Source organism: Cucurbita moschata, unplaced genomic scaffold (assembly GCF_002738365.1).
Source record: "Cucurbita moschata cultivar Rifu unplaced genomic scaffold, Cmos_1.0 Cmo_Scf00044, whole genome shotgun sequence".
Classification (NCBI taxonomy): domain Eukaryota; kingdom Viridiplantae; phylum Streptophyta; class Magnoliopsida; order Cucurbitales; family Cucurbitaceae; genus Cucurbita; species Cucurbita moschata.
The window spans coordinates 1930007-1955560 of NW_019268560.1; the positions used below are offsets into that span (position 1 = coordinate 1930007).

A 25554-nucleotide genomic window follows, 5' to 3' on the forward strand; every position below is an offset into this window, starting at 1 on the left:
TCACGACTCTCCACAATAGTATGATATTGTTCCCTTTGAGCGTAAGCTCTCATGGCTTTGCTTTGGGCTTCCCCCAAAAGGCCTCGTACCAATGGAGAGAGTATTCCTTGATTATAAACTCATGATCATTCCTAAATTAGCTGATATGAGACTTTCATCATCCAACAATAAACACAAAATTAAGACTTTGATTTGATTACTATAAGCCGAACACGTTAAAACAAAGTGACTAATAAGCGTACATATAAGCTACTCAAAACCCATTATTTTGCTACACGAATACGGTTTGAAACACTTTCGAAGCTAATATCAAGCAAGTTTTACGGGTATACTTTGTTCGTGCCTAAAGAAATCATGAGAATCCACCATAGTTTTAACATACACAAGCCTATTAAAATTGTTACCAAAGTACTTCATGCCCCAAATGCTGGCTTGCTCGTAGCTTGTCTTGCCATACTTATTATTGGTACCAATATCAAGATCTCTATAATTGACATACGCAGCCCTTGGTGATTTTGAAACAAAAGGAGTTATGTATTCATACACCTCTCGTATCCAATTTATGTGCCTGTTCTTTGCATCTAAACTTTGTTCTTTCCATGATACAGCATATCCAATCTTGTAGAGATTTCCAGCTCTATGTGAAAATGGAGTTTCGGACTCTGAAATTTGGCTCATTCTACCTCCATAAGGAATGAATAAGATTTGTGGAACTTCTATGTCTTGAGCTTTTAATCTTTGCCATATGCCCTCGATTGCCGCCTCGGGAATTGGGTCCTTGACGTAATCGGATTTGAATTTGGTGCTTTCGATGGTCGGGGGTGTTCTATTGAGTAAAGCTTCTAGGGGCTCGAAGGTTTGAACCCCTGTGGACGCTATTAGGGTTGATTGGATCCAACTCGATTCTACACAGTCTTTTTTTGTTAAACCTAATTCGGGAAAAGTTGTTTTTAATATGGCTATAAGCTCGTCTAGCTTTCCGAGATATAAAGAGAAGAATGTGGCTGTTGGGTTCGTTATGCCTTCTCGAGTCGAAAAATTCCCACCTACATGTATAAATCAGTAAGAATTGAGTTCAAATCATTAAAAATTTTACGTTCTTGGTGGTTCAAGGAAAAAAGAACTCATTTTCGGAAAAGTTTTATAGATCGAAATAGGAGTTAGATTTATTAAAGGTTAACTATTAACTTTTTCGTCCATATGAACTATTATTTTATATATTTTTTCTTTCATACATATTTATGTAGGAGATGTCGATTTAACCATCAGGGTTAGAGCTTTAAGTGGACCTGCCCCAAACGGAGTAGTTTAAACTAGGAATGAGAGAATGAATGAGGAAATATCTATCTGTTAACGAAAAGGGGTCGGTGAAGAGGATATATTCTTCATCCTCGATCTTGCCCTTGACTCAGCCCAAATTCCCGCTTGACTCACTTTTTATATATAAATATAAATATATTACGAGATCCACCTCGGCTGGAGAGGAAATAAAGTATTTGTTTTAGGAGTGTGAAAACCTCTCACTAGCTGACGCGTTTTAAAACTTTGAGGGAAAACCCTAGAAGGGAAAGCCAAAGAGGACAGTATCCGCTAACAATGAGTTTGAGTGGTTACAAATGGTATCAGAGCCGGACACGGGGCGGTGTATCAATGAGAACATTTCCACACAACATTATTTATAAGGACGTGGAAACCTCTCTAACAAATGCATTTTAAACCCTTGAAGGGACAGACACCGGGTGATATGCCCCTCTTCTTAGCATACGCGTTTTAAACCCTTGAAGGGAAGTCCCGAAACTAATTGAAATAAAAACAAAACAAAAAAACAAACCAACAAACAAATTTCAATCTAATTAAAACTATGTCGTGTGGTTTACTTGACATTATAATATTAATTTAAGGATCATATTTTTCAAAGAAAAGAAAGAAAAAATAACTCATAAACAATACCAGTCAAAAGGATGCCAAGGAAAAGATTATCATCCAATTGGTTAGCCACATATTGCCACCGATGTATTAGCTTGATTGCATCGTCCTCCACATCTCTATTCGTCGAGCACATGGTCACAACCGCCGGAACCACAACCAACTTGACCTTCCACGCCACCACAATACCAAAGCTCCCTCCGCCGCCACCTCTAATGGCCCAAAACAAATCCTCCCCCATCGACTCTCTATCATGAACCCTCCCATTAGCATCAACCAAATAAGCATCCACCACATTATCAGCAGCAAGCCCATATTTCCTCAGCATCAACCCATATCCACCGCCACTGAAATGCCCACCAACCCCCACCGTCGGACAAATCCCCGCCGGGAACGCCAAGCTCCTACTTTTCTCACCAATTCTATAATAAAGCTCACCCAAAGTGGCTCCTGATTGAACCCATGCGGTGTTGGTTTGAACGTCCGACATTAATGGACCTTAGATTTATTAGGTCAACAATGATGAATGGTTGATCGGCGACGTAAGAAAGACCCTCGAAATCATGACCGCCGCTTCATGTTCGGATTTGTAGGTCATGGGCTTTGGAGCATATGACGGCTGCTTGGATGTGGGAAATGTGTGAGGGTGTTATGATGAGGAGTGGCTTTGGTGTTTGAGGGTTTGAAAATATGAGGTTTCTAATGGAGAAGTTCAAAACAGATGAATATGAAGAGTTTATGGGAGTGTAAACTAGTTTGGAGATGGGATAAGTGTGTGGAGAATGGTGTGAGAGGCAATGAAGAAAGTGTTGATGGATGTGGAGTGATGGAGAAGCCCATAATGGTGATGAAGATAGAACAATAATAAAGATTAGGGTTAGAGGGATCTTATTCATGGTTGGGTTTGATGAATTTTGTGATTCTAAAGTTCCTCTATTTATATACATAAGAAGATGCAAAAATTCTAGCCACCTTGCATCATCCAAACGAACCATTGCTAACATATATTGTTCTGTTGGGAGAGGTTTTCACACCCTTATAAAAAAAGGTTCTGTTATCATTCCAACCGATGTGGGATCTCACAATCCACTCCCTTCGGAGCCCAACGTTCTCATTGGCAAATCACCTAGTGTCCATCCCCCCTTAGGGCTCAGCGTCCTTGTTGGTACACCGCCTGGTGTCTAGCTCTAATACCAATTGTAATGGTCCAATCCCGTCGCTATTCCATACCCTTACAAAGGTTATGTTATCCTTCCAACCGATGTGGGATCTCACAATCCACTCCCTTAGGGGATCAACGTCCTCATTGGCAAACCACTCAGTGTCCATCCCCCTTAGGACTCAGCATCCTTGTTGGTACACCGCCTGGTGTCTAGCACTAATACCAATTGTAATGATCCAAGCCCATCGCTAGTAGATATTGTTCTCTTTGGGCTTTCTATTTTGAGCTTCCTCCCAGAGTTTTTAAAACGTGTTTGATAGAGGGAGGTTTCTACACCTTTATAAAGAATGTTTTGTTATCCTCCTCAACTGATGTGGGGTCTCACAAAAATCGTTCATCTTGGCTGACTTCCTACTCTCAAGGGATGGAGTCTCTCTAATACTCTAATTCCATTGTAAGGATACTCGTAATTAAAGGGTTAGAAATAATTTTTGTTCTAGAGCTTTATCAACCAACATTATAATGAGATTATAGAAGCTTAAGTCTCTTTTAAGCTTTATAAAGTCGGTAATTATTTATGAATTTAGTTGCTTTCAGTGGCATCATTATTTTAGTTTATGATAAGGTAGAAAAGATTGATAAATATTTTAATTATTCATATTTATTATTATTATTATTATTATTATTATTCATTTGACTATTTCTCATGCATTTGGTAGTTGAAACAACGACATTTGTCAAACCTATACTAAGGAATTTATTTTCTAAAATAATAAATAAATAATTTATATGAGAAGAAAAAACGAGAGTCTTCGCTCTCTCCACTCGTTACACCACAATTTTGAATCAAAAGAGAGATTTCAAGAAATAACAGATCTATTCACTCTATCAATAATCGAGCCCGATTTGGTATATCATAAGAGATTTTCCATTTTTTTTCAATGATTTCTACGGATTTGATCAAAAACAATTCTTGAATGAGATATTTAACTCTAGAGATGAATCGAAAAAGAAATATTTAACCAAGAGGAACATCGTTATCGGCTATAATGAGAATACGACTATAAGCTGTTTGGTTCAGTTGAGATGTGCAGATGAACGAGTTCAGTTCGTGGAATTGGGAAAGATCCACTAAAGTGATTTTCGAAGCTTAAGTTGGTTTAGAGGTTTGTAGAATTATAATCTAGTGTACTTATTAGGAGAAAGAGCTAGGGTTTCTCGAGATAGGTTGAACCTGATTAATTGAGTCAGTGGACTTTTTAGCGTAGATTTATCTTGTCATATGCGTATTCTAAGCTTTGATCTCTCTTCTCTAAAATTTAAGACTGAACAAACTCTCTAACAGTTTGCCTCAAGCTCGAGTTACTTTGAGCTCAACTTCATCTTTAATTATTTTAATTTTCATATTTGTTAAATGAAGATTTGAATTTTAATCCAATTTCATTTTTTAACAAAAAATAACTTTAGACTTTTTCAAATTTTGACTTTAGATTTTTGAAAATATTAAAAAATTAATTTTAAAAAATAAAAATCAAATTGTTATTTAATGATGGTTTACTTTTCTTATTGTAAAATAAAAAGGTATATCATGTTGAATATATTAGTAAAAATAATTACTTATTTATATGAAGCAAGATTGTATAAGCTTAATCTTGAAGCATAGGTTTATTTTAATTAAATTTGAGGATTTTGAATAGTTCTTCATTTTATTTATTTTAATGTCCAATATTAATGTGGTCAATTGAGTAGAACAAGATTAATAATTATGTTAGGTGTTGAATATATATATATATTGACTGAAATTGTTTAATAAATTTTGAATTATTTTTTCATAGACCGAAAAGTAACCTTAATACGGGATGGGTTGGTTTGGGTTAGAAAAGTATTTTGGACAAACTTAAAATTTCGAGTTGGTGACCCGAATAATCTAAATCGAGTTTACAACCCGACTTTAAGGTTACTTTAGGGTTGGGTTGGTTCGGATGGTTGAGTTGTATTTTTTTAATTATTTTAAAAAAATTCTACTTACCTACAATGCGTTATATATTAATAGTTAAAATCTCATAATTCTCACATATCAAACTTTCAAATTGTTTGACTCTAGTGCTTCGAGACTAAGAAAGACTCCAGGAGTTAGTTAGAACATTGTACCCTAGAATTGAAAGTTGCATTAAATTACCTAGCTGCCTTAAAGGCCTAAAAGACCTTCTCAACACCTAGAGATGACTAAGGTGATGCCTAGAATATGCCTTTTATGCTTTAGGTGATCGATAGGAATATCTCCCTAATAAGCATGCATGAGTGAACCAAGTTAAGATTAAAGGGTGTTACAGCTAGAGCAATTTACACGTTGACTTAGGTCACGACATTTTTAGTAGACCGTGCACCCTAGAATTGTGAGAAATGATTAGAGGTCTAGACTTGAGTGTACCTAGAGATTGGATTAGCCCCATAAAGCTAGTCCTGAGTCTTCTAGAAATGCAAGATAAGAATTAAACTGTCTAGATGCCCCCAAGAACCTAGTAGATTTTTGTAGCATCCAAAAAAGACTAAGGTACCTCTCTAGGCTATTTGCAGTAAGAACGATGCTATTAGAGTTTCTGCTACCCTTTCCACTCTAGTAACAGGACTATTGAGCTAGACCTAGGCAAGTTAGGGAAGTGCATCGAGACAACTAGGTACCCCAAACTTAGGTGACTTTATGGTCATGTGAGAGGGTCCACCTGCTAAACTTCCATGAATGCTATTCTTCATAAGGTAACACATCAACTCAAGACGTTGGTCATTACGCTGCATAGGCAAAACATGTTTCGTATGTAAAAGAATACAAAAGTTTGAAAACCTATATAGACTCCTAGGGGTAAAATTTAGATTAGAGATCTGCTCAAAACTTTTAGACACCCCAAATACTCAGAGAGCAGTAGAGATTGGACTCGAACCTCTTAGGGCCTAGAGTAAAACCCCTGGATAGTTCATCAGTGAAGCCAGATGACCTACACAGATAACGTTGAGGCGTTGCTTATGATAAGGCACTCTATCAGCTCAATGTTACAATATCACACTCAATGTCGTTCAACTCTTGAAACATGCATGAAGATGTTTTTCAGCCATAATATCTCAACGCTACCTTAATTTTTCATAATTAAAAACGAGTTTTTGAGTCAAGATCTCGATGTTGTGACCTATAAATTCATAATTTCTGAACAAAAGCTCTAATTCGAACTTACACAATTTGGGAAGACCAATGAGTTTATTGGAGAGATGAAATAGACTTTCAAAGCTCGAGATCGTTGTCATTCTAATAGAGATCGACGATTGTGCGTGAACATAACTTTATGTCTAATTTCTTCTTCTATGTTCATAAAGTTCTCCACATAGTGCTATTAAAAATTGCCTTATAGAATGAGTACTATATTCAACATTTTTACCATCTCATGATGATAGCAATCTTAATAGATCATAGCAACACATGAATAGCCAAATAGCCAAGCATCAACCTCAATTCTCACCACCTAATAAAGTACATAAGAGGGAATGCTTTGCTCATGCTTGAAGAAATCATGAGGATCAACCCTAGTTTTGACTTGCACTAATCTCTTGAAATTGTTCCCAAAATACTTCACTCCCCAAATGCTTGCTTCCTTGTAGCTCCTACCTTTCCCAAACTCATTATTCCTTCCAAGATCAAGGTCTCTATAATTCACATATGCACATCTTGGAGGCTTGGAAACAAAAGGAGCCATGAAATCATAAACTTCTCTACTCCAATTCAAGTGCTTCTCAGCTGCATCAACTCCTCGCTCTTTCCACACAATAAAGTATCCAATTTTGAATACATAACCAGCTCTATGTGGGTATGGAATTTCCAACTCGGAAATTTCGTTCATTTTTCCTCCATAAGGGAGCAACACAATTGAAGCTGAGTCAATGTCTGTGGTTCTTAGCATGTGCCAAACCCCTGGTAAGCCAGTTTGTGAGATGGGTTCCTTCACATAATCTGATTTAACTTTGTAGGCTCCAATGAAGGATGGTGTGGTGCTTCTGTTGAGGAGAGCTTCTTCTAAGGACTCTCTGTTTGTAAAGCCAGCTAAAATGAGGTTGGATTCTATCCAGCTCTTTTCTATGCAATCTTGTTTTGCTAATTCTAGCTCTGGGAAGCTTTGTTGCATGATGGAAAGGAGATCGTTGGCTTTGCCAAGAAATAGAGAAAAGAATGACGCATTCACCGTTCTAGTTCTAGTTCTTGTTCTTTGCCTTTCTTCCGAGTTAGGACCTGTTTGAAACAAAAAATTCGGGTTTAGGACTTCGGTAACTTGTTTGCTAAGAGGGTTGGGTGAAATTGATAATTTCGGTGAAAATTGATACAACTTCAAAATTTATAAGTAGAAATTATAGCATTGTAATCGTCCAAGCCTACCGCTAGTAGTGCTAGTAGATATTGTGATATTGTACTAGCGTTTGCTAAGGAGAGGTTTCTACACTCTTATAAGAATGTTTCGTTCTCCTCTCCAATCAATATGCGATCTCACAATTCCTCGCTGGCACACCCCCCAGTGTCTGGCTGTGATACCATTTGTAACAGCTCAAGCCTACCGGGAGAGGTTTCCACACCTTTACAAAGAATGTTTTGTTTCCCTCTCCAACCGATGTGAGATCTCACAATCTACCCCTTCGAGGCTCAGCGTCCTTGTTGGCACACCTCCCGGTGTCTGGTTTTGATACCATTTGTAACAGCCCAAGCCTACCGAGCTTCCCTTCAAGATTTTTAAAACGCATCTGCTAGGGAGAGGTTTCCACACCCTTATAAAGAGTGTTTCATTTCCCTCTCCAACCGAGGTGAGATCTCACAATTCACCCCTTTGGGGCTCAGCGTCCTTGCTGGCACACCTCCCGGTGTCTGGTTTTGATACCATTTGTAACAGCCCAAGCCTACCGAGCTTCCCTTCAAGATTTTTAAAACGCATCTATTAGGGAGAGGTTTCCACACCCTTATAAAGAATGTTTCATTTCCCTCCCCACCGAGGTGGGATCTCACAATCCACCCCCTCCGGAGCCCAGCGTTCTTGCTGGCACACCACTTGGTGTCTGGCTCTGATACCATTTGTGACAACCCAAGCTCGGCTTCCTCTAAAAGTTTTTAAAACACGTCTACTGAGAGGTTTCCACACCTTTATAAAGAATTCTTCATCCCCCTCTCCAACAAATGTAAGATCTCACACGTTATAAATGAAATTTATAACAACAGTATTACCATACCAGTGCTCAATGTGATACCAATAAACAGATTCTCATCAACTTTGCTTGCAACATATTGCCACCTATGGATCAACTTAAGAGTATCCTCATCCAATTCCCTATTAACTGTAAAAACTGTCACAATTGGAGGAATTGAAACCAACCTTATCTTCCACGACAAAACAATCCCAAAGCTACCACCTCCACCGCCTCTAATCGCCCAAAACAAATCCTCCCCCATTAATTTTCTATCCAAAACCATCCCATTTGCATCAACCAAAATGGCATCAATCACATGATCAGCAGCCAGACCATACTTCCTAACCAACCCACCATGCCCGCCGCCACTGAAATGTCCTCCAACTCCAACAGTCGGGCAACCACCAGCCGGAAAGGCAAGAGTTTGGCTCTTCTCAGCAATCCTATAATGCAGCTCGCCAAGAGTCGCACCAGACTGAACCCATGCAGTATTGTTCTCAATATCAATGGCTATCGATCTAAACTCACCCAAGTCCACTAACACAAAGGGGACATCAGAAACATAAGAAAGACCCTCGTAGTCATGGCCGCCGCTTCGAATTCGAATCTGAAAGCCATGGGCTTTGCAGCAAATAACTAAGGCTTGGACATGGAATGGTTGTGAGGGTGTGACGATTAGAAGCGGCTTGGGGGTGGTGGGCGTGGAGAATCTTAGATTTCGAAGGGAGAAGTTCAAAATAGAAGAGAATGAAGAGTTGGTTTGAGGGTAAATGAGGTTGGAAATTGAGTCATCGCCGTTTGGGGAATGAAGAGAAAGGCAGCGGAGAAAGTGAAGGTGCTCATTGGCTGAAGATTCCCATGTTTCTAAAGTGAGTATGGAAGCGAAGGTGAGAGCCAAGAAGCTTGAAGGAATGTTCATTGTGGTGAAGAAAAACAAATGGGTTTAGGGTTTTAATAGAAGAATGAATGATTTGGGAGCAAGCAAAGAAGAGAAAAATGAATGATTGGGGGAGGCATTGGCGGTGCCCCATAAAGACCAATACTTGGCTACCACGCAATTGTTTAACTTTTTGTGAGAAGCTGACAAAGGGGCGCGCACATGTAGTGAGGTTGGGTTGTGTCATGTGTGTGGTTTAAGAAGAGTGCTATCTTTGGAAGTATCTTTGTGAGAACACATCTATGTAATGTTAATTGCCGACCCTTTCATTGGAAAATCGATACGGTCAACATCTGAGGGAGCAATCCCATGTACTTGTCAATTGTTCCGTTTATCCATTTAGTCCCTCACCTCTCTCAAGGGGGGTTTATAGTACAACGAGACTGTTCAAAGGACTCTTGACTACTCCACACACGATAGTGGCACCTATCATGAGCTACACTACCTGTGTAGTCTCCTGCCCCTCTCAAGGCATGTTTACGAATTACAACCTAAGCTCTCGACTTGTTTCTACATTCAATAGTAGCTTTACAAGTCACCTCAACATGCCATCCTATTTGGTCTTGGCCAAACTTGATGGTATGGGTTCCTAAATACATGTCGTCTAACAAGGACACTACTCGTCTAACCTAGGTCACCAAAAAATAGGAGACAGATCGACGGGCTCTAGTGATATCGAACGCTACTAGCAGTCACCAAACTATAAGCTCTCTTATAGTATTTTTTTAATTTTTTTTAATTTTTTTTAATTTTTTTTAATTTTTTTTAATTTTAGAATTTGAATAAAATTGTAACGGCTCAAGCTCACTACTGATAGATATTATCTATTTTGGCCTGTTACATATAGTTGTCAGTCATACAACCGTGAGGCTGATGGTGATACGTAACGGGCCAAAGCGGACATTATTTGTTAGCGGTGGGTTTGAGCTGTTACAAGTGGTATCAAAGCTAGACATTGAGTAGTGTGCCAGTGAAGACGCTAGAGTCCAAGCACACTATTAATGGATATTGTCCACTTTGACCTGTTACGTATCGTCGTCAGTCTCACAGTTTTAAAACGTGTATGATTGACAACAATACGTAACAGGTCAAAGCGAACAATATTTGTTAGTAGTGGGCTTGGGCTAATTACAAATGATATCATAGCCAGACATTAGGCGGTGTGCCAACAATGACGCTCGCCCTCAAGGGGGTGAATTCTAAGATCCCACATCGGTTAGAGAGAAGAACGAAGTATTACTTATAAGGGGGCAGAAACCTCTCCATACTGACACATTTTAAAACCATGAAACTAACGGTGATACATAATGGACCAAAGCGGACAATATCTATTAGTAGTGGACTTCAAACGTTACAAATGATATCAGAGCCATATAATTATTTATAATAAATTAGTAATAGCTTTGATAAAAAAAAAAAAAAACTAATTGTAAGGATATATTTTAAATTTTTAAAAAAATAAAAAGATAGTATTGAAACTCTTAAAAATTAGAAATGTATAATATTTCACAATAATAGAATGCCTTATTTTCATAGTTTTTTGGGCATTCGTTATATTTATAAGAACAGAAAAAAAAAAAAAAAAACAAAAAACAAAAGGACAACTTATTTTCATATGACAAACAAGAACAAGACAAGCGACAACATAGAAAGAACACAGCCAACTTTGATCTTCAAACATGTGGAAATCTTGGAATGCTTTGTTCATTCCTAAAAAAGTTGTCAGGATCAACCTTGGTCTTGATCTTCACCAACCTCTCAAAGTTGCCTTCAAAATATTTGATTCCATAGCCCCTCCCTTCATAGTAACTCTTCTTCCCATTATGGGTTACACCAATATCAAGATCTCTATAGTTCAAAAACGCTGTTCTTGGATTCTTGGACACAAAGGGTGTCATAAACTTGTGAAGTTTCCTCGTCAAGTCTATCAAATGGTCGGCTTGTCGGCTTCCTTCTTCATTCCAGTTTGTTGTGTACTGGATCTTCCATAAGTTTCCAGCTCTATGAGGAAATGGAGTTGCATTTGATGCAATCTCACCCATTCTTCCACCATAGGGGTTGAATTTCATCATGGGTTTTTCAAGTTCTATCATTTTCTTCCATATTTTGTTAAATCCTTTCTTTGGAATTAGGGTTTTCACATAGTCCGACTTTCTTTTTAGGTGGATCCGTCCCGTCATTCGGTTCAATAGGGCATTCACAGATGTTTCTATGTAACTCGATCAGGGAGTGGAATAAAACATGAAACCGTAAGCTTCCAAGAAAAATCGATATATTTGAATGAAATTTCGATAAAATTTGATAAAACATGAAACCGTAAGCTTCCATTTCGATAAAATTTGATCATAAATTTGGGAGTAAAAAGGGAGTTTACCATCTGTCCAAAAAAGCACTGATTCAATCCAACTCATTTCAAGGCAATCAGGTTTCTTCAAACCCAATTTAGGGAAGCTGTTGTTGATGAGAGACAAAAGGGTTTGGGAATCTCCGAGGAACATGGCTAGAAACGTTGCTCTCAGTGTCTTGTTTCCCTTGTGTGTTCCATTTACAACATCAAACGTAACCCTTATGAACAAATCATTGTCAATCACATGTGCCACCCGCTGCCACTCATCTACTATCTCCGTCAACTCATTCTCTTCCAACGTTCTTCTTACTCTGAACACCGTTACCGTCTCCGGTACACGAACCAATCGGATTTTGTACGCTACAACGACTCCGAAGCTTGATCCTCCGCCGCCTGTGATGGCCCAGAATAGATCCTCCCCCATTGCTTTTCGGTCGAGAAGCTTCCCGTTTACGTCGATTATCTTCGCGTCGATGAATTGATCCACCGTGAGGCCATGTTTCCTCATCATGTTACCGTACCCGCCACCGCTCAAATGGCCACCGACACCCATCGTAGGGCACACTCCGGCCGGGAAGCCATGGAGCTTGCTTTCCTCTGCAATTTTATAAAACACTTCTCCTATGGTGGCTCCTGTTTGAACCTGATCATAAAGAATATAAATAAATGATGTCAAAAGTTTCTTAAAAATGATGTCATGTTCATTTTTTTTTTAATTAACATTATTCTCGCTCGTAATCCTATCCTAATTTTCAAGCCCATGAGTGAAGTGCGTCGAGAATGGTTGGAAGGGAGTCCCACGTTGGTTAATTCAGGGAATGATCATCGGTTTATAAGCAAGGAATACTATCTCCATTGCGAACTTATGCACAAAGTTGACAATACCATGCTATTGTGAAGAGTCGTGATTCCTAATAAAGTAAATGAGTATCGATAAAAATACCCAAGCCGTCTCGGTTTTTATATCAATAGAGATTCTTCGGAGGTTGAACATATCAAGAATGAAGAAAGGGACAATGTCGGAGACGTAAGAAACTCCCTCGTAATCGTGGCCGCCGCTACGAATCTTCATCAGAAGATTATCGATTCGAGCACATAGAATTGCAATTCTAACATGATATTCATGGAGAGCTGTGAGAATAAGGAATGGCTTAGGAGTTGTTGAAGTGTTGAATCTCAAGTTTTGAATGTAAGTCTGAAGAACAGAGGAATAAGAATGATTGTTGGGTGTAAAGATCGCCGGAGCAATAGGGTAGGACGGCGGAGAGCGGCGGAGAAGACATTGAACGAAATTTTCAGTAGCTGTTTTTGCAGAAGCGAAAACCAGAAGAAATGAAAATGATAGCACCAAAATTACTGAGGACTTTAATGTTTTCATTTTAATGGGTTTGTGGGTTTGGAGTTTCATATTAAGTTATTTATAAAGATTCAAACTTTGATGACAAACTATGCAAAATTGCATACATTTTGACCAAGAAAAATCAAAGTCGACCTAAATAGTATAGATAACGATTTGTTCGAGATTCTTTAAACAATCCTTACCTAATAACTTAGTGATCGTACTACATATCGTATACACTGGGGCACTAGGACATTGATCTTAGCTTAATCAACTCTTCTTATACTCATACGGACTATGTCTATCAAGACAAGTTATTATTAAAGGTTAATTTGACACCATTGAAAGTCTTTGTATTGTAACCTATCAGTATAATTATATTGAATGACTTGATGCTCTACCAACAACATGATCATATGACAAGTTCGTTGGCTAACCTTTAATAGAACTCACATAGTAACCTAATAACTAGGCCTATAGTTATGCAACATAGCCAAGGCATTATAATTTGCATTACTAAATAACTTGAACTTAGATACATGTGGAACCAATGGTTGAAATATGGGTTAAGATGACTCAGTGATGTGATACCAACCATTGGATAGACCATGTGATATAAATGATGGAGATGAGCTTAGATAAGTTGAATAATGTGAACTTAATTATTGAGATAAGGTTGAAGGAGCCAGATGAAATGGTGAAGACTTTTTAGCATTGATTGGCTCGGAGGAGAAGGTCAAGTCGTATATGTAGTTATTTTGATAGATAATCTATGATTGAGAGTTTAGGTTACCACTATTGGAATACATATAAGGTAAATACATAATCCATTGATTTTGTATGGGATTTATATCTAATTATAAGCCTATAAATGAGCTACTTTTCTTTTTCGGATAATAGCTGAGCTTGAACGATTCGTAACGAGTGCATACTGAAACTAAGGGGCTATGGGGCTCATACTCTAGATGTGTATATCATAAGCTCAATAAAGAGAGTTGCTTATATAAATGAATCAATTTTGTTATATTTTTCTGACAGTAACTTGTTGGTATAAGTATAGCAAATATGAGTCATTACACAAAAGAAGATCACTTTAGGCAAGTGGTACGACGTGAAGGGAGAGAGAGAGAGTCGAAGGACGTAGAAGAAGACGTGAGCTAAAGGTCTAAAACACATTTAAAACTTCGATTGATCAAGTCAAAACTTCGATTTTCATTGATTATGAAATGGAACATTAATACATGATACATATCCTATGGCCAAAGTATGAGAAAAACAAGGCCTTTCTCTTCTTTGAGCTCTTCATTTTTCGCTCATGTCACCCTCCCAATCGGGTCACCAAATATTCTAACATGTGACCTGTCTGCTATTGTAGCCCAATGGCCACCCATCATTTAATGAAACTTCATACTTTTCTTCAGGGAAATTAAACGTCGACATTTCTAGCAAGTGTTTCGGAGTTATCGTTGCTTGCAGTAAGCTCGTTCTGACCTTGGATGTAGTACATTAGAATCCTGAAGCAGCACCATGAATATTATCGTGTTTTTACCTACGGTGCACTAAAACATTAACTAGTTGTGTCAGTAGGTAACTCTGACATGTTAGCTTAATTATCATCATCAAGCTACTTACTTATAACCATTAGTTCTTTGAAAGTATTCTTGTCAAAAACTAAAAATCAAACTGTTATCAACTATGGTTTACCGTACTTCGATCTCGGCATTGAATTATTTATTTTTCCAACTTCTCTAGTAAGCTAGACTTGGATGGTTTTGTATTTCTTTTTTTGTCTTAAAAACAACATTGATTTCATCTTGATCTTTGAAGTCATTTCTAGGTTGCACGGTGTCACAATCGTACCCTTGTGACAATAGGACAACGATTGTGCGACACTTGTTCTAATTCAGCGAATAAGTCAGTTGTGTGAAATTCAAACTTTGCAAACAATATTGACATATGTTCGAGCCTTGATTCATGTTTGAGAGAAATATTTTGAAATACATTGAAAACAATTATAAAGAAAGTTATGTTATTATAAGCTAAAAGCCAGTAGGCAACAACAACGACTTTGATAACATTTAACCCAAGTAGAAAGAATTGACAACTAGTCATATCCTCTATACATTTTAGGTCATTTTGGCCTTAGAGAATATAGACATGATTTTGGTGACCGACATACACCCGGTATTGACACAACATGAAATAGTAAATGTCTATCTAAGATGAAAGAAAGTAAAAAGGGTTTGGAACGGGTATACGGCTTTGGACAACACGTCCTGGACAAGCATGACTAAGACATCCAACATGCGACCATAGGCAATACGCCTTGGACAAACATGACTATGATAAATTACAACGATGAAATGCCATAAAGATTTGTTTTTAAAAACACTTAGAATTAGTGACCATATAACCTTAATAAATGACATCCTCTTTGAATCTTCATATTAAAATGGAAGCTAAACTTTATCCATCAACCCATTAATGCATTTGGAAAAATAAAAAAGAATGAGTATTTTGATTGAGTACCCTAGAAGAGTAGTTGAATCGACAATTAAAAAGAAACCATAAATACTTATTTATTTTGTAAGTACGTAGAAACCTCTTCTTAGCATACACGTTTTAAAATTTTGAGACTGATAACGGTACGTAACGGTCAAAACAATCAATATCTACTAGCAGTGGGCTTGAGTGGTTACAAATAGTACTCGAGCTAGACACTGAACATTAGTTGGAAAGGGAACAAAACATACTTGTATAGGTGTGGAAATCTCTCCCTACTAGAATCATTTTACAACTTTAAGGGGATGCCCGAAAGGGAGAGCCGAAAGAGGACAATATTTGCTAGCGGTGGACTTGGATTGTTACAAAATTCTAGAATATGATGAGTCTTTTGCAAAGTTGAACTTCAATGAACTCAATAGTTTAATTTATGGAACTTAGTCTAGAGATGGTTAATATACCCTACATTTCTTTTATTGTATTATTTTAATTGTAGTTTCAATATTTATATATCTTTTAAGTTCATTTTAATATCGAAGTTAAAGTTATACTGTAGCCTAAGTAGGTTACAATATTTTATCTTTAATGTAAATGTTATGTGAGTATTTAACTCGTATAGGTTAAAGTTGTGAAACGCTTTATAAAGTCTTCCTTTCTTACATCACATTTTGAATCGAAAAGAATAGAGTTTCTATTTTAGCTTGGTTGAGAATTAAGTTTTTTACTTTGCAAATTCTTGTGTTTTAGAACTTGCATGTTAAAAGTTATTTAGATAGTGTTGATCAAACTTCTTGTACAATGATTCGAATCACGAGTTTTCTTTACTTTTGATCTTGATCATATTAATTTTTTATCATTTTTGGATTTAAATCTATTGTTTTTATTTATAGAAGGTTTGTATGTTCATTGTTCGAAAAATGTTAACAAACTTAGCAAGATGTGGATGGCTAAGTGTTTGGAGAGTGTCCAAAAAGTCTTTGTTGGATAACGGAAGTCGCTACCATTGATGATCATGACTGATATCTCCAAGTTTCCCGTCAATAATTAAACCAAACCTTTGAAATTTCATAGCAGATTTTTTTTCCCTGTGGAAAATATATGAAAAAGATAATTGATAAAATCTGATTTTCTACTTAATTTCAAAATTTAGCTAGTTTTTATGCTTATAAAAATAAAATAATTTGACATGACGTAACGTTTCTACTAAGTTTTATGGGACTTAATCCAACACTTTAGTACGAGCTGACGACAATCATGCACTATATATGTTTATGAAGTCCCTAAACTCGTCTAAAAAAACGAAACAAAACAAAAAAAAAATCATCAAAATTCTCGAGAATTTTGGCGTGGTGCCGGAGTTCTCAAGCATCGGTCTGAAGAAACGCATGTGTTAGTGAAAGCGTGGTGCCGGAGTTCTCAAGCATCGGTCTGAAGAAACGCATGTGTTAGTGAAAGAGGGATTTATTGAATGGTAGATGAGATGATTGAATTATGAAGAGCAAGAATGCTCCCGTACAGAGAATACAAAAGATATTCAGAAAATCTACCTAAAAATCTGAAGAAAATCTGGTAACAAACCAGTAAACAAATCAAAATAAAATCTAATCAAATCAAAACTAAATCAAATAAAAAACTGTATGTAACTCCTAACGGAGATTTAATTAGATACTAACTGACAGCAATCTAAACAAATACGTGATCTTTAACACTCCTCTTTGTTTAGATGCTGTGAACTCCAAGCTTTTTTTTTTTTTTTTTTTGAACACCCATCTTGCGCCAATTATTTTTCTGTTTAGAGGTCGATCAACCAACTCCCAGATTTTGTTTTTCTCGATCACTGAAAGCTCCTCCTCGGACAGGTGCATCATCAACCAAAGCATCTTGTCGTTCATCTTTAGACTCTTCTAACATGCCAACAAAGATGCCAACTTCTGACTTTTTGTCAAGCTTATCACGCTTGACCTGTGGAATGTAAATGAAGCAAAGACACCCAAATACTCTAACGAACTTTGAAGAAGGTTTGTAACCATACCAAACTTCAAATGGTGTCGGGTCCTTCACAACTTTTGTTGAAATTCGATTTTGCAAGCACATAATAGTGTTTGTTGCTTTTCCCCAAAAACGCTTTGGAAGATCCTTCTCATGAAGCATGCATCTCGTCATCTCCATAATGAATCTATTCCTCCTTTCACTGACGTCATTCTGTTGAGGAGTGTATGATGCTGTCAATTGATGTTCAATTCCAGTCTCTTCACAAAACCTGTTAAAAGTTTCTAAAGTGTACTCCTTGCTATTATCTGATCTTATAGTCTGAATCAAGCATGCACTTTCCTTCTCAACTTTGGCTTTGAATTTCCAAAATACACCCGCAACTTCTGACTTTTGCTTCAGCAAGAATATCCAACACTTTCTTGTTAGTTCATTAATAAAAGCAATGTAATAAAGATTATCATTTAATGATGGTGTTCGCTGAGGACCACAAAGATCAGCATGAACCAGTTGCAGCTTTTTCGAGCCTCTCCATGCCTGTTTAGGAAGGGGTTGCCTATGTTGCTTCCCAAAATTACAAGCACGGTAAGGAGACATGTCATCATCAATGTCAGTGAGTTCTTCTACCAGCTTCTTTGACTGTATCTGAAACAAACCTCGATGATGAAAGTGCCCAAGTCTTTTGTGCCAAGTCCCAGTGGCACCAGCTCTGGATATAAAGGCCGTCGGATTTAGAGCAAAGCTTTTTCCTTTCATTTTGACGTTGAACAAGTCTTTGCCACTAGCATCTTTGATCAAGCACCGCTTATTCTCAAACAACACTTTATAACCTTTATTAAGTAACTGACCAACGCTCAAGAGATTTTGATCAATTTTAGGCACAAATAAAACATCTGGAATAAATTTTGTACCTTCATAGCTTGTTATAGCTATTGTGCCTTTTCCCTTTACTTTCAAGTGTTCACCATTGTCAATCCTCACTCTCTTATCTTCGGTGTCTCTTAATTCCTCAAAAGACTCCTTGTCATATGTCATGTGATTTGTGCACCCACGGTCAATCAACCAGCTCTTGCTTGATTCTTTGCTTGAGGAAGAAGTGACCATAAACAATTGATCTTCTTCTTCTTCTTCTTCTTCTTGAAGAACGACCTGTGCATCTACTTCTTTCACCAAATCTTTGGCTTTGCAGATCACAGCTTCATGTCCAAGTTGATTGCATTTGGAGTAGAAGGCGTCAGGTTTTCTCCAAAACTTGTATGGTGGATGACCTTTCTTCTCACAATGGCGGCAAGGTGGATAGGATTTTTTGAAACCTCCTCCTTTTGTCTTTTGATAATTGGCAAATGAATCTCCATACGTCAATTGATTTTTGAAATTTTTGTTGCTTTTATACCTGCGGCTGTCTTGATGCTTAACAAGTAAGGCACCTTCAATCACCCCTTCTTGTCTCATAGACCTCCTTTGCTCTTGCGCTTGTAAAGCATTCAAGAGCTCTGTAAGAGAAATCTTTGACAAGTCTTTAGTGTTCTCCAGAGTAGTAATGGTGGCTTCAAACTTCTCTGGAAGAGTGACCAGCAGCTTTTCAACGATCCTGGAATCATTTAATACAGAACCAAGCAATCTCACCTTATTGGCGATGCTGAGAAGTCTGTTAGAGTACTCTTTTACCGACTCTGACTCCTTCATCTTCTGCAACTCGAAATCCCTGATCAAATTCAGGACTTTCATTCCACGAATCCTCTCATCTCCTTCATATTCGGACTTGAGATAATCCCAGATTTCTTTTGCTGTTTTAAGGGACATTATTCGCATGAAGATCATTTCAGATACAGCGGCAAATAGGCAAGCTTCTGCCTTTGATTTCCTTGTCTTCTTTTCCTTCTGTAATTTGATTTGTGCTACAGTAGGATTTGCTGGAAGCGGAGGGACCTCGTAATCCTCTTCTATTGCTTCCCAAAGATCCAAAGCCTCCAAATAAGTCTCCATACGAACTGCCCACATTTGATAATTGTCTCCATCAAAGACCGGTGGTGCAACCGCTGAAAAACTTGATTCTCCCATTTTGATCTCACAAATCCCTTAAGAAGATAGCTCTGATACCAATTGTTAGTGAAAGAGGGATTTATTGAATGGTAGATGAGATGATTGAATTATGAAGAGCAAGAATGCTCCATATTTATACAGAGAATACAAAAGATATTCAGAAAATCTACCTAAAAATCTGCAGAAAATCTGGTAACAAACCAGTAAACAAATCAAAATAAAATCTAATCAAATCAAAACTAAATCAAATAAAAAAACTGTATGTAACTCCTAACGGAGATTTAATTAGATACTAACTGACAGCAATCTAAACAAATACGTGATCTTTAACAGTATGCACGCCCCCAAAACTCTCGAGACGGCACCTTCAGCTGGACTTCCCATGAACACCTGCAATAGAGAACAAAGAGGGAAAACACGAGGTAGAGAGAGATTTCGAAAACGTTTTCCAGCAAGACTAAATCGACGAACTAAATGCCTAGAACGACCAACCCATGCCACAAAAGAGATCGTCGACGACTGTACGTACACCTAAGGTACGTTTCATGCTTTAACAGCATCCATTCTTCGTCGGAAATGGAATTCAAGCCTAGGTTTTTTGGGGTCTCATGGATCTATCAATGTAGGTGTTTACAAGTCACAAGACTCCGTGGAAGTGAAGCAGAGAGGTCAATCGAGAGGTAGAGAAGGAAAAAGACGAGAACACCTACCACCGCCATTACTGCATCGGCTCGTGCACACCTACCACCATTCAACACGCGTCTACACCTCAGCCCACCACAGAGTTCCGACAAGCCTCAAGAATGGCCAGTTTGCTAGTTTTTGGTCAACCTTGAATGTGTTTATTTTCTTCCATAACTAATGAAATCAGTTTCGTTGAAAAGCTAGATTAAAATTCTTCAACTTTGTGAAGGAACGAATCGGAGTTAAAAACAAAAGAAAATAGAAAGAACAAGAAAACCTGATCGAATCTAGAAAAAATCTTAAAAACACGAAATTCAATTGCAGACACACTCATGAAGATCAAAAGGCTCATACGAAAAGAGACAGAGAGCATGCCACATGCCGGGCAACAGAGGAGGACACTAGTCATTCAAAGAAAAGCGACGAAAAGCTATGCCAACAGAGGTTCGAAATTCAATCGATTAGAAGCGAATGCGCCAATCGGTGACGAACACATGTCACGCAATAAGTGCGAGTACTCCTCTCAAACGCGCATGGACAACCTTTCCACCGTGAGTGAGGTTGCCTTTTTCATCCGTTTCAACTCTCATTCATCTGTTTTTTTTTTTTTTTTTCCTCAATTTCAATATCGACCTTAATTTAATATAAATTAGGATCTACCAAAGAAATTTTATAAAATCCAAAGCTCTTGGCAAGCGTAAAAGTAAATTTGAGAAGGGAATGCATTGTCTAAGTAAATCATTTGGTCTTTCTTCAAATTATACTTGTAGGGATTGCTATGACATATTAGCATCGAGTATATTTTGTATCATGCTATGTTTAATGTTTTTTACTGTGCTAAAAAGTAAGAATGGATGCTGTAATCTGTGGTTCGGATAATTGATAGATGTTATCTCTCCAACAAAGCACAAATATTATCTCTCTGTCAAACTTGCATAGAAGGTGATTAATAGGATTATCTCTCCAACAAAACACGCATAAATATACTGAGTTAAGAGTAGAACAAAAAAAAAAACATAACGATATTTGGAGCGAAAACTTGTTAGACAGTTTAAATTGCAAACTCAATAAGGGTTAAAATTGAAACACGATCGAGAGGGATGCAAAGGCAATGATAAGATCACGAGGTGTTAAACCCAAACCTATGTTGTGAATAAAAAAATTTAAAAATTTAAAAATGGAAATTAAAATTTTAAAGAAATTATCTTAAATTTTCAATAGATTGCCATATATTACGTGCAAACAAACAAAAATTATGGAATGGTATTCAAATTTGTAACTAAATGTTAAAAGTGTATTCATTACATTTGACTTCAATCAATGGAATTTATATATTGCAGGCCAAAGAACAAGGTAACCTAGTACCTAAAATTCTTCTCCTCGTACTATTTTTGGGGAAAACTATGGTCGTGTGGCATTTTCTTCACAAAACCACCAAATTATTCCAACATTGTTCCACATTGCAACCTCATTTATAACTCAAACTTTCATTAAAAGCATAAAAAAGAAGACAAGACATGATGGGGATTCTTCTCTTCTATCTTCCTTTGATTTGGCTGTCTTCTTCTTCTCCTTCTCATGCTCTTCAACAAAGCTTTGTGGAGTGCTTTAGTTCTTATTCTTCACCTCAATCAATACCCATTTCTAAAGTGGTTTTTACAAATGAAAGTGCTTCCTTCTCCTCTCTCTTGCAACAATCCATAAGAAATCTAAGGTTTCTCAACACTTCTTCAAAACCATTGTTCTTGGTGACCCCATTTCATGAATCACATGTTCAAGCCGCAGTCGTTTGCGCCCAGAAGAAGGGTTTGCAGCTCCGAGTAAGGAGTGGTGGACATGACTATGAAGGTATTGTTAACGTACCGATGATTTCAAAAGTTTAAGTTGATGGGTTATACTCTATTTAGTTATTTATCAATATTCACTAGATATGATTTGATAAGTTACTATTAACCCGGTTAGAAATCAAGACTCTTCATAGTAGTATAATATTATCTACCTTGAGCATAAGCTCTCGTAGTTTTGTTTTTTGTTTCTCCAAAAGGTTTCATACCAATGGAGATGTATTTCTTACAAATCCTCCCCTCGAACAAAGTACACTATAGCGCCTTTCCAGAAGCCTGTGGAGCCCTCGAACAGCCTCCCTTTAATCGAGGCTTGACTCCTTCTCTAAAGTCGTCGAACAAAGTACACTCTTTGTTCAACACTTAAGAATTCTATTAACATGGCTAAGTTAAGGGTATGGCTCTAATACCATGTTAGGAATCACGACTCTCCACAATAGTATGATATTGTCCACTTTGAGCATAAGGCTTTCTTTTCGGTTTCCCCAAAATGCCTTCATACCAATAGAGATGTATTTTTTATTTATAAACCCATAATCCCCTAAATTAGCTAACGTGGGACTCCCTTCCAACGATCCTCAACAAACCCAAGTTATCAAACGCAATATTTCGTGCTCTGAAATATCAAATTACACTATTACTAGCTATATCTAATCACTTACTTGCATTCTTAATAGGTCTTTCTTACGTATCATCACAATCTCAATTCATCCTTCTTGATCTTTCCAACCTTCACTCCATCGATATCGACATCGAGACCGAAACCGCCTCCGTGGAGACTGGTGCCACGCTCGGCGAGTTATACTATAGAATAGCTGAGAAAAGCCTCATCCATGGATTCCCAGCAGGAAGCTGCCCCACAGTAGGGGTAGGAGGGCATATAAGTGGAGGAGGCTTTGGAACCCTCTTCAGAAAACATGGCCTTGCAGCTGATAACGTAATCGATGCTAAGATTGTGGACTTCAACGGAAGAATCATGGACAGAAACACCATGGGAGAGGAGCTTTTTTGGGCCATTAGAGGCGGTGGAGGGGCAAGTTTTGGAGTGATATTATCATGGAAGCTCAAGCTAGTTTGTTTACCACCAAAACTCACAATTTTCCACGTTCAAAAAACTCCCAAACAAGGCGCAATTCAGCTCTTCCAAAAATGGCAAAGAATTGCATACAAACTTGATGAAGATCTCTTCCTTCATGTCACCATAGGCGTTCAAGAACAAACAATTTCCCTTTCATTTGTGGCATTATTTCTTGGTCCAATTGAGAAACTCATACCTCTTATGAACACCCAATTCCCAGAATTGGTATTGCAAAGAGAAAACTACACTGAAATGAATTGGATTCAATCAATTCTCTTCTTTGCTGGCTTCCCTATACAGACCCCACCTCAAATTTTGCTTAAAAAATCACTTTCCAATGCGTTTTTCAAAGCAAAATCGGATTTTGTGACATACCCAATTCCTCAAAATGGGTTGGAAGGGCTTTGGAATAAGGTGTTAGAAGAAGAAGGATCATACTTGATTTTGACACCATATGGAGGAAAAATGAGCCAAATTTCTGAGTTGGAAACCCCTTTTCCTCATAGAAAAGGGAACATTTTTGGGATTCAATATATGGTGAGTTGGGAAAATGGTAGTGAAAGCTACAAGCATTTGAGTTGGATAAGGGAGGTTTATGCATATATGGAACCCTATGTTTCAAAGGATCCAAGAGGTGCTTATTTGAACTATAGAGATCTTGATTTGGGGAGGAATTATGGAAGAAATGTAAGGTATGAAGAGGCTGAAGTGTGGGGTTTGAAGTATTATAGAAGTAATTTTGAGAGATTGGTGAGGGTTAAGACCAAAGTTGATCCTTTCAATTTCTTTTGGAATGAACAAAGCATTCCTCCGTCCCTCTACCGTTCTTAAAGGCGTCTCGTTTTTGTAATAAACGCAAATCAAAGAGATGTCGAAGAATGAAATAAGATTATTTTTTTGTCAATTTCAGTATAGTTCAGTAATTACGATATCTCTCTTATATCTATATATATATATATAAATATAGATATATCTTAGATTGAATTTCTCAACCGCTGGCATTTGTACTATTTAAAGAGACGAGTGAGAAGTAAACAGTTAAATAAAATAAAAATTCTACCATACAAAGAGACGTGTAAGGCTAAATAAAATAAATACTACCATTTAAAGGGACGGGTGAGAAGGAGACAGCTAAATAAAATGAAATACTACCATTTAAAGAGACGAGTGAGAAAAAACTTCTCTCGAGGCAACCATGTATGTTGGGATAAAGTTTTTCTTCAGAATTAAACTAAAAAAAAATTTACGGGAATATTTAGTCGTTTTTAATATAGTTGTGCTTTACGTACAATAAGGTTGAATCTCGACCACGAGATCTTTCTTACAATGACTCGAATACAGAAGAGAAAGGTTAATTTCAACCCTTCTAATTAAATATATATTTTTTATTTACATTTAATGTATCACATATATTAAAAATTAATTTGAAATTTCGTATTTTTGTACTTGTTATGAGTCCGAAAGAATATTAAATAAACTAATAGAATATAAACTTCCAATCGTATAAAATTAACTAATTAAACTCTTTAATCAATTAATTTTTATTTATTAACTTTAGGTCACTCCACGGTAGACCGACCTAGACTTGCACTCTTATGCACTGTGACACTCAAGTAAAGGAGGAGTACATGAATGAACTAGGACTGCTCCGAATGAGAACGGTCCTGAAGATAGGATGACTAAGAAATCTTAAAAGAATTGAAAGCGGTAACCTATAGCAACAAGGTAGACCTACTTTTTTAGTGGCTCGATCATGGAAATTCTAAAATTAAACATGTTTTCTGTGGAACAATTCTATTTCCAGTGACTTTTTGAGAATTTTTCTAGAAAACATGTGAGTGAGGACAAAACATGCAGACAAGACTCGTGTCGGTCGGTGGAGATAGGTCTTCGCTCTAAAAAAACAAGTAGTAAGTAACGTGACTATATCGTGGGGAAATGTCACGATCATCAAGTGCCAAATTCAAATTTTAAATCTTTATTTAAATATTGGGTATAAGTCATTACATGCATTTTTTGAATAAGTTGTTTCCATCCATATAACCATTTCATGAAAGTTAATCCTCACGAGATGTACATAATTATATTTTGGCCAAAAATTCGTTTTACCATAAAGTACCATTAATTATTTAATAAATAATCTACTTATGATCTAATCAAATATTAAGTTTCTCTCGAGGGTAGGGCTCATTTTGGTTTAGGGGTACTTGTCGGTTCGGTTGGTTCGAGTTGGGACATTTTTTCAACTCAACTCAGTTGTTCAGATTATAAATTTTTTCAACTCAAACAAACTCTTATTAAATAATGAACTCAACCTAACTCAATTAGAAATTTTTTGAATCGGGTATGTTCGGGTTGTTCAAGTTATAAATGGTCATACGAACGAACTATTTATAACACGAACACGTATGACCCATTCTAGATCCTCGTATGAAGATCAATGGAACCCAAGTTTTAATTTTCAAAGTAATGATGAGATCCAAGAATCA

At 37.2% G+C, this 25554-nt stretch overlaps 5 protein-coding genes across 5 annotated transcripts; 1 reads left to right on the forward strand and 4 right to left on the reverse strand.

Moving 5' to 3' along the window:
- Positions 1 to 309: 309 nt before the first annotated feature.
- Positions 310 to 2813, reverse strand: LOC111434051 (berberine bridge enzyme-like 28). Its single transcript, XM_023071345.1, has 2 exons — positions 1951 to 2813; positions 310 to 1046 (listed from the first exon to the last, which is right to left on the reverse strand). The coding sequence occupies exons 1-2, from the start codon at positions 2414 to 2416 to the stop codon at positions 310 to 312; spliced, it is 1203 nt and encodes a 400-aa protein (XP_022927113.1). The 5' UTR covers positions 2417 to 2813.
- A 3665-nt stretch (positions 2814 to 6478) lies between these two features.
- On the reverse strand, positions 6479 to 9221 carry LOC111434053 (cannabidiolic acid synthase-like). Its single transcript, XM_023071346.1, has 3 exons — positions 8488 to 9221; positions 8345 to 8406; positions 6479 to 7361 (listed from the first exon to the last, which is right to left on the reverse strand). The coding sequence occupies exons 1-3, from the start codon at positions 9219 to 9221 to the stop codon at positions 6601 to 6603; spliced, it is 1557 nt and encodes a 518-aa protein (XP_022927114.1). The 3' UTR covers positions 6479 to 6600.
- A 1691-nt stretch (positions 9222 to 10912) lies between these two features.
- LOC111434269 (berberine bridge enzyme-like 8) lies at positions 10913 to 12964 on the reverse strand. Its single transcript, XM_023071677.1, has 3 exons — positions 12530 to 12964; positions 11614 to 12229; positions 10913 to 11448 (listed from the first exon to the last, which is right to left on the reverse strand). Exons 1-3 carry the CDS (start codon positions 12962 to 12964, stop codon positions 10913 to 10915), a joined length of 1587 nt encoding a protein of 528 aa, XP_022927445.1.
- A 3732-nt stretch (positions 12965 to 16696) lies between these two features.
- Positions 16697 to 19219, reverse strand: LOC111434054. Its single transcript, XM_023071347.1, has 3 exons — positions 18566 to 19219; positions 17240 to 18259; positions 16697 to 16717 (listed from the first exon to the last, which is right to left on the reverse strand). The coding sequence occupies exons 1-3, from the start codon at positions 19217 to 19219 to the stop codon at positions 16697 to 16699; spliced, it is 1695 nt and encodes a 564-aa protein (XP_022927115.1).
- Positions 19220 to 21663: 2444 nt separating this feature from the next.
- LOC111434055 (berberine bridge enzyme-like 15) lies at positions 21664 to 23936 on the forward strand. Its single transcript, XM_023071348.1, has 2 exons — positions 21664 to 21991; positions 22665 to 23936. Exons 1-2 carry the CDS (start codon positions 21664 to 21666, stop codon positions 23894 to 23896), a joined length of 1560 nt encoding a protein of 519 aa, XP_022927116.1. The 3' UTR covers positions 23897 to 23936.
- Positions 23937 to 25554: the final 1618 nt, after the last annotated feature.